Source organism: Syzygium oleosum, unplaced genomic scaffold, assembly GCF_021117445.2.
Source record: "Syzygium oleosum isolate NSW1041296 unplaced genomic scaffold, Sole_v2.1 Sole_v2.06, whole genome shotgun sequence".
Taxonomy (NCBI): domain Eukaryota; kingdom Viridiplantae; phylum Streptophyta; class Magnoliopsida; order Myrtales; family Myrtaceae; genus Syzygium; species Syzygium oleosum.
In genome coordinates, this window is record NW_026607490.1 from 10,684,543 (window position 1) to 10,694,013 (window position 9,471).

Consider the following 9,471-nt stretch of genomic DNA (forward strand, 5'->3'; position numbering starts at 1 on the left):
ACTTTGATTTCCTGTTCCTCAGATAAAGAAATGAACAGAAACCTTCATGAAGCGGTGCGACGACCTGGGACTAAATCCATGTAGGCCAAGTCTTAAAAAGGAATATTCGAGTGATGGCTCTTATCACAACCATTCATGTACTAGTGTGGGTGATTTGACGTGATCTAGGGGCCAAAAACCGACCCAAGTAATCGAGAGGACCCTAACCATGTTTATCTTATGTAATTGCTATCTGACACCTTTTCGTGCTCAACTTGTTTGAGTAAGGACTGATACAATATTGTCTCAGCAAATGTTGTTGAAAGGGTCAATCTCCATGTCTTAGGAACATGTGCTTTCACATTCCTAAAAGAAATAGTCTGTGGTTGCTAATTTTTATCCTTGTTAAATTAGAAATTTGATCCGCTCTGTTATTTGGAGGAAACTACAAAGAGTATTCAGAGATATGCTTGCTTGCAAAGCACTTCATATGTTGGACTAAAAAAATATCTTATCCAGGACTAAAGCATTTCTTAAGGTTGTTTCACATGGCTAGGCATTGTTAAGAAGGTTATCTCATATTATGTTGAATGGATTTTTAGATTGTCTTATAGTTTTTGGATTGGACTTGTGATGGAGTCGAACGAGCCTGCTTGAGGATTAACATAATTTTTACTTTAGTTTTTTCTGTTGTTGCAATTTGAAAATTTCTTTGAGCAAGGACGACCGAGCAAGCATGTGTTGATTAATGTACTAGAGAGAGAACTATGCTGGGAATAGATCAAGGACTCAGGCAGAACACTGGACACGATTTTATTATCCTCAGTTTAAACCCAAATCAAATTGAATAGACATATGGCATTTCAGATTAAATAGGCACAATTCGATATCCATTTCATCCTGCTCAACACCGTTATGCTTTGGTTTAATCAAGAAATGCGCTTACTTGTTTTTCACTTGAAAAAGCTTCAAATATGCTGTAGGTCCATTGGCGTTTGGCTCCTAAAATGTAATTTGAGAATCAATAGTTTCAATTTTTGTATTATGCTTCACTTACCTCCATATAATGTAAAGTCACAACAACCAGACCTTGGGAGTTCGCAAATTTTTGTAAACTATTCCTGCACACAGCACCTCGGGCAGTCCTCTTGATGAAGTAAATTGGATCACTTGAAGCACTTTGAAAGGGAAATATGCGGGAACTTCATCGCTTTGCCTGGTATATGCATTGCATTACGATTCAATCATGTACTTCTGTTTTTTTTTTTTATAATGTTTTTCACGCATTGCAAGGATGTAAAAATTGCAGCACCAATCAGAGGCCAACCAATCTTGATTCTGTTTATTAGATCCAAAACGAATATGTACTGGGGACGATGATTGAAGAAGAAATAAAACCTATAACATGGAAAAAAAAAGAAGGTTATTTTTTGACATCTGCTAACGAGGACTCCCTTATTAGAAATTGCAGAAGAAGGGGTAGAGTTGTTAAAAGGCAGTTTATACTTCTTTTTTTTCATATGGTGAAATGGGAGAGTTGCTGAAAATGTGTAGATAATGGTGACTTTTAATTTGCATCTCCTGCGAGCTTCACATCCAAACCGTTTTTGATACAAAAAGTTCATTAGATAATTGTCCTTCCCTACCTACAAAAAGTGCTCTCTATTCTTTTCCGAACACCTGATCTATATAAAATATTGTAGAGGACATCGATTTGGTTATAGTGAGTCTTTGTTCCCCACTTCCTTTTGTTTTTTAAATTTCCATATTCTTCTTTTAATCAACTCCTTTATCTAGAGTTATTTTAGGGAGTATTCTTTGCCAATGGCCCAGTATCTTAGTGAATGGTTTTCCCAATCAGGCTTTTGGTTGAAGCTAATCTTTTGAAAATGGTCTGAAATTCAGCATGGAGTGAAACACATGAATTGTAAAAGCTCCACCAAATTGCAATAGGACAGTTTTCACAGATATGCAGATGCCAAATTGTGAGAATACCGCATGTTTTCTACAAAATGACGATACATCCTGGTGAATAGGAAACAGGTCGGCAACGAGGCAGCATGAAGCATTGATCTTGATGACAAGCAGTGCGTGGACTGGGACATCCTTTCGCTTGCTTCCACAAAATTGGAGCATGAAAAAGGTGATGAATTTTTTTTTTATCATTGTAGAGGTATGTCGAATCTCTATGCGAGTTCAAGCCCGGTAATGGAACGTGTCCAATGACCTTATGTGCTCTATAAGATGATAACAACATTTCAATGATCATTTTGAGGCTAACCTGATTGTCCAAGTCGTCTCGAATACTTTCACTGAATTTATAGATGTCTAATCAAATCTGTGTTTTGTTTCTATTATGACTTTGCTTGCGATTTGGCTCCTCTCGAACGAGAAATTGCCCTTAAAACAAGGAGGGAGGGAGGGACAGAGAAAGAGTGGGAGAGAGGGAGTGCGGTGGGGGTGAAGGAGATTCTTAGTAAATGATCTTTATTGCTCAATGATTCATACACAAGGTATATAAATTCCTATAAACATTGAGATAAATTATTGATTTATTCTTGGCAATCTGTCATGGAAAGCAGTAATGATCTCATAAATTATATGGCTCAAATGCTCTGTCAGTATTTTCTGTTCATCTGCTCCATTTAGTTGTTGTCGTACCAAAACTGTGCCTGGAGGTCGTCGACAACTTTCTTGTCCACTTGGAAGGCCTTGGTGAGAATATCAGCAGAAATGGGTGGCTTTGCTCCGAAGATGGAGTTCGCTATGGTAATGACTCCTGGGTTTTGGCTGCTCAAACCAGCAAAGGCCAGTGCAGGGGTCTTTCCAGTATTCAACTGGAAGTGAATCAGTCCAATTGGGAAAACAAACACGTCGCCTTGGTACAAGACTTTGGTAAAAAGAGTGTTGTTCAATTGGTTGGATGTCACGAAGCCCACAAGGAGTGTGCCCTCGATGACGACCAGAACCTCAGTGCCACGGGGGTGAGTGTGGGGAGGGTTTAGACCGCCGGGAGCGAAGTCAATGCGAGCCATGGATATGCCCAAAGTATTGAGTCCTGGAAACTCGAGGACTGTAGCAGGTGTGACTTTTGATCCAAGTGGGTTTGCAGTATTCCCAGGGTTTCTGAACTTCATAAAGACAAAGTCATCTGCAGTGGCTTGCTTAGGGTCCTTGCAAAACTCCCCGTTCACAAACACTGCATAAGAAAACAGAACTCATCTAAATATGCATCACTCAATATGCAATGACTATTAGACTAGCTATGATAGGTAACAATGTTGTCATGCTACCAAAACAAAACCTTTTTGCGCGTTCTGTTTATAGCATCATTAACCAGAAGAAAACAGAATGTCAATAACACTAGAATAGAGGTTCAACCTGCAGACTTCGGGTCGTCGATGGCCACGCATATGTCCTGAAGAGGACTTGGGTCATAAGCAAAGGCAGTTGCAGTCGCCAAAGCCAAAATGAGAAGGCTTATGGTAAGGGACTTCATTGTGGGCGGGAGGTAGGGCTTTGATCTCAGGTTCTATTTCCTAGCTCAGAGTATTATTGCTCGAGGGTGGAGTGAGGTGCCTTGCATGCTAAGATGGTCTCTATTTATAGATGACAGTGCTTGACCTGGTATACAATTTACTCAACAAGTTTTCCTGCAGATTACCATGTTTTCAAAGGTTTGATCTTTATTTCCCCTTCTTAATTCAAAAGAATGGACTGTTTCATAACCACTACGATCACGTGGCAGTTAGTTTGATTTTCTCATCTCCAGCTTTTTTTTTTTGGTCGGTTCATCTGCAGCTTAAACAATGCATATTATCAGCTATGGAAGTGCTCATTCATAATTTTTACAACCTTGCATTATTCCTCCTTCACCTCTTCAGCTCTTCAGCATCAATTTGGAGCAGCATGATTAAACAAAGACTGTTTTCTGAACACAGTTTCATGCGTCTGAAGTGGATTGAATGGACCCTCTCTAGTCTCTGGAGTAGGAAAAGCTCTTTTCACACTCATCTTCACCATGAAAATTCTTAGGTTGTTGATATTCCCTATCAGTAATAATTAGGGGCTTCATCTTATTTAACATGCCAAACACCGAACTTAGTAACAATACACATAGCAGTGATTCACTCTTCTGTTGCTCAAAACTTGATACATTAAGTACCTTTGGATACACAATGCGAGTTCATAACTCATGATGAATCATTTAGTATAGTTAGTGCCTTGTCCATTAACTGATGCTTTTGTGCAAACTTTGTCCCTTTTTTCCGCAAATGGTTAATCGGTGGTCAGAAATAAGATGGTGTTGTCCAAAGCCGCGACTAATGAGCAGAAAGGTTTTACAAAAGTTTGAATTTGTAAGCAATGTCTGTTTCCAATGGCTTCCAGAACTTATAAGACATTGCTTACTTGAGGATCAAGGGTGTGACTGTTTCCATGTTGAGCTGGTGGATATTACACAAGTCACCTAATTCTGTTGAAAAAAGAAGCTTAGGAAGGTTTAATTCAAAAGAGGTTTTCGCTATTAACAACAAAGAATTTTAGCTAATTCCCTTGAAACAACCAAATGTCCCTCTACTGTTTTTAACCTCGAAGCTCCTCCACGGATTTTCTCAGAGAAGTGGGAGAGTTGTTAAAGATGGGTAGATGAAGGCAACTTTCTAACCGTAATTGTCATGATAGATTTTGTGCTAACCATTTTGAAATGAAAGTTGGGAAGATAGTCCCGCTACCTTATATCTTTGAGTAATAAAATTGCTAGAAGCACAAAAGTTTTTATTAATTTAACGGTATATAATATTCCAATGGGCACCTGCTCCACAAAGCTAAGTTTAGAAGACTTATTCGGCAATAGTGAGTCTTCGTTCCGCGGTTTCTTACCTTCTACATATCGAATTTTTAATTCATAGTAATCTTGAGTTTTCTTCTTGGGGAGTATTATCCACATACGGAAGTTTGACTACTTATTAGTTTTTCAGATCATACTTTTGGCTGGAATCGGTCTTTTACCTCTCTGATATTAAGATGCTTGCTCTGCTTATCCTTGTCAATGTTATCAGAACACAAATGCACAGCAGATGACTAAATGGTGTGAACATCCTGCATGCTTTATGTAACAATGGCATGATATACCCAAAAACCGGAAGCAAATCACCAACCAGGCAAGTCCTTTCATGGTGAAGACGTATTAAGAACACCTATTCCTGCATTTTCTCGAAAATGAATTATTCATTTTTTTAAGGATGTGATACTTTTTCTGAAGAAATGGTCCGCACAATCCCGCTGCTGAGTCGACCCTGGACAGCTGAAACGGTGAAGTACAAAGAAACAAAGAAAGACAGAGACATTATCAGAGACTATCATTCCCACATCAGATTCATGCATTTCTCAGCTGGAACAGAGGAAATTTTACGTGATCGGGATTTCGTCAAAGCAGTAGTGGAACGATTCATCACTAAATTGAGAAATTTACTTGTGGCCCTAGCAAAGCAGACTAGTCAATTGGAGAAAGAAGGAGAAGAGTTGTTGAAAGTTCTCACACATTGGTTGATTTATCTTTATCCTTCGCTTAGGATCATTATTTAACGACTCATGCACTCTCTTTTCTCCCATCTGCACCAATAAAACTATTTGGCAGCATCATCCAATTTTGATTTGTTGTGATTGTGACCATTCGTCATCTACTTTACATATTTTATTGGCACTGTCTAATCAACCTCTATAATGTTCTATCTGAATTGGTTTATTATATGGGTATTCACATTCAATGCGCATTGACAAAATGCTCTCCATACCACGTTTATTTTGCTTTGAATTGCATAATATGTACTACTTGGGCTTATAAAAGAAAAGAAAAAGCCCAAGGCCCTCAGCCCGAATAAATCTGAAAATCTGTCCTTCTCCCTCTTGTAGCCCGCGTGGATCAGAAAAGTGATAGAGAACAGGAAATAGAGAACACGAACCAGTCATAGAAACACCTTTGTCCAGCTTCAAATTGAACAGACGACGGATAAGATTTTCCTTATCTAATGCAAAGGGCTTCTTGTACATGTGGGATAGAGCCCTCATTAATTACACCGTTGTCTTCTCGTTGGCGATGTTGAAGGCAATGTTTCGCGTCAACGTGAGATGAATCACATCTAGGGCATGTTGGTCTAACAATTCTAAGTCTTCTTTCGTGGTTGGATCTTGGTTTTGTCCCCACAAAGGCTAATGCAGGTTCTTCTAATATAGCATATCCTTGATTTGTGTCTTCTAGATCCAAAGTCCTTGCTGTCGAACCGATTGGTTATTATCTTCCCTTCATCCATCTTTGTTGCTCCTACTATTCCACTAAACCAGGCTCTGATACTAGTTCTTGGGAAAATGAAGACGGGCAATTTTGTTACATGGAAAACCGTTTCACAATCAAAAAGGAAATAACTATGGTGCCGCATTAGCAATTTCTTCACTATCAGTGTCGTTTCAAGTTACAATTACAAGAGAAATACACCCAATATATAGCAGGAATTAAGGCATACAAAGTTATAGTAGAATATTACATATGCATCCTTAGCAATAGTACTTTCCTCTCTTTACATTAATAGTATTTTCTCTTTTCAGACTCCACAACTCCATCAAAGGCTTAGCTTCCATGTATTGCCTCCAAAATGTCTTGAAAATGAATTTCGTGAGGAAAACATGCATGATCATTTTTGTCCCTCTTACCTGGTTGTTCTTTCCGGACAACCTATAAATGATGATTTGAGATTGTAAAACCGTATGCATCCTAATGAAATCATCTTTTATAGGAATTGACTTGTTCATCCCTTTTTTGGTAAATATGTGTATGACAGGAAGTGGCGATCGTGGGGAAGCATTAAGCAAGCACGCTCCACCTCATAAGATGTCACACTCCTAACTCAACAAGAACAAGGGCATGACACGGCTATCCTTTCACCAAAGGACGCAGCCTAAATATAACCAAAGCTTACATAATATCAAAATATATGCATCCACATGTATATGATAAAAGTTTATCTGGTTACAATATCAGAGTTATCTGTAATCCATCAAAAGGCTAAATACATAACCAGTAACAAGCTAACACTTAAGCTTCACAGCTATGTCAAACTCATATCAAAAAGTTCCTATTGACAAAAAGTCATCCTTGCTACTGAAACTCTCACGCCCTACTTGCAACTCACTGATGAACCTGAAAAACAAGTAAGATGAGAGAAATTAGATACTACGGCTCAGTGAGTAATACATTTCTTCTAAATAAATCGAGCATCCACTATACACACAATTATAAAACCAAACGAAAGCTCAATTAACTCAACTCCAGCATATGATAAACTTCAAGGTCAAAATACGTTGTATACTACTTTAACACAATATTTTCATAATAGAAAAGCTTGTTTCAATCAATAATATCAAAGAAGAAATCAATAGTCCATTCCATTGGTCAATCTTGTCGAAAAACACACGCCAATGGTCCATTCTATTGGCCAATCTCATGCTCAGAAATCTAACTATGATCACGGATAATGCCACGTGAAAGGCAACCAAGATTCCCCTCTTGGCAATGTCTTCACCTACTATAAGCCGGTGGCTCGGCCTACAAGGATATTCTAGACTAGTATGCGCATATCCACAACTCCTCATTGGGTTCATAGAGATACTGAACATCAAATACTTATCCACAATGATATCATCCACAATCCACAAAACCGAATCCAGAAATCATTTCATAATTCATTTCGCAAACCGGCATATAATCCTTCAAAAACCACATTCAAAGTGAAGAACTCCTCATAAGTCTTTCTCAAAAGGTTTCACAAACTTATTTACATTCAATAAATTCAAGCCGAAATCAAAGATAAACTTCCATTTCAAATATACAAAATGGCAGTTTTATGTAGGGGTGTGCAAAAAACCCAGTACCCGCCCAACCCGCCCGGAACCGGACCAGGACTGGTGGGTTCTAAGGGTTTCGATCCGGTTCCCAGTTCCAATATTTTGGAACCGGTGGGTACCGGTCCGGTTCCCGGTTCCGGGTGTGGAACCGCTCACCTGCCCACCCGGATCGGACCGATATAATATATATAATATAATATTTTTAATTTTTAATTTAAAAAATTCAAAACCCTAAATCAGGATACTCTCTCACAACACAAGCTCACTCAGTCACTCTTAGTCGACGCCTCTCAAGTCTCAATCTCCGATACTCTCTCCTCTCCGACTCTCACCATCTCCGTCTCCATCGCCCGGTCTCCGTCTCCATCGGGTCCGCCGGTCTCCGTCTCCGTCTCCGTCTCCCGGTCTCCGTCTCCGTCTCTTCCACTGCGACTGCCAGGTTTGTTCTCTCGCTATCTCTCTCTAGCCGGTTGTCCTTTGCATTTGCTGCTCTCTCGATTTTCTGCGGGGTGTGGCTTCGTTTCGCCTGAATGTGGGGGTGTACGTGTGCGAAGAAACCCGCGCACTTTGCTGGGCTTTGGATGTTATGCTGCATGAATTCCTCTTTCGCATGTTTCAGTCACATCTCTATTTCGTGTGAATTCCTCTTTCACATGTTTCGGTGCTTCAGTAGCATCTCTGTTTCGTGCGATTCTCAACATGGATTGGTCAAATTCGCCAGTTTTTCCTCTGCATTTGCTGCTCTGGGTAGTGGGTTGTAAATGGGTAGTTTAGTTGGAGAAACTACCCATTAAAAATCATTTACAAAATGATGCACTTAGATGGGTCTTCGGTAGCATCTCTGTTTTATGATGGTAAAACGGGTAGATATGTTGGCAAGCAAGCAAGAAAGTACCAAACATGGTCTATAGCAGGATGTTTGGTAGCGAAGATGATGCTGGAGGATCCTTCGCACTTGGGAATGATTTACCTGGAAGAGGACAAGCAGATGAAGCTAGTGATTAAGAGATCTTCTTCTTGGACTTGCTGAATAAATCCCGACAGTAGAAAAAAAGACCAGAGAATCTAACAGAGAACACAAGTGAGATTAGCTTGTTCTTACACCGATATTCTTTTGGTGATTTGCATCTTGTAGGTTTGTTTTGAACCCTTCTGAAAGTTTGGTTTTGTGTACAATAGCAACTGCTAAATTGCATCAAGCTTGCTGAATTAAAAGAAAAACATTCTGGTACTTGTGCAGTTTTATAAATGCTTGACTTGATTACGAGCCATGCTCTCCTATCTCACAAGTGATTCTCAGTTTTATACTTTTGTTAACATGATGGTAGAACTTTAGGGCAAAATTTTGGAACATCCATGCCCAAAAAGATGCTTTCTTTTACCAGTCACTAGTATGTTCAAGCTGCTAGTGTTCTAGAATTGGTATTCTTGGTATTTTATGTTCGATTAAGTTTGCTATGTTGGTAAATTTCTTTTTTTTTTGTGAAGTATTCAGTTAACAAGTGCTTGAGATCTCTTATATGGTCTCAATGTTTTTTCACCTTCAAGCCTGGTTGGGAGGCTTAACAAGACCCATCAAGCCTACCCGTCATG

At 39.3% G+C, this 9,471-nt stretch overlaps 1 protein-coding gene across 1 annotated transcript; it reads right to left on the reverse strand.

Annotated features, from left to right (window-relative positions):
- Window positions 1–2,449: 2,449 nt before the first annotated feature.
- LOC115694161 (germin-like protein subfamily 1 member 13) lies at window positions 2,450–3,545 on the reverse strand. The gene is made up of 2 exons (XM_030621279.2): window positions 3,361–3,545; window positions 2,450–3,178 (listed from the first exon to the last, which is right to left on the reverse strand). The coding sequence occupies exons 1-2, from the start codon at window positions 3,476–3,478 to the stop codon at window positions 2,625–2,627; spliced, it is 672 nt and encodes a 223-aa protein (XP_030477139.1). The 5' UTR covers window positions 3,479–3,545; the 3' UTR covers window positions 2,450–2,624.
- Between the last annotated feature and the right edge of the window lie 5,926 nt (window positions 3,546–9,471).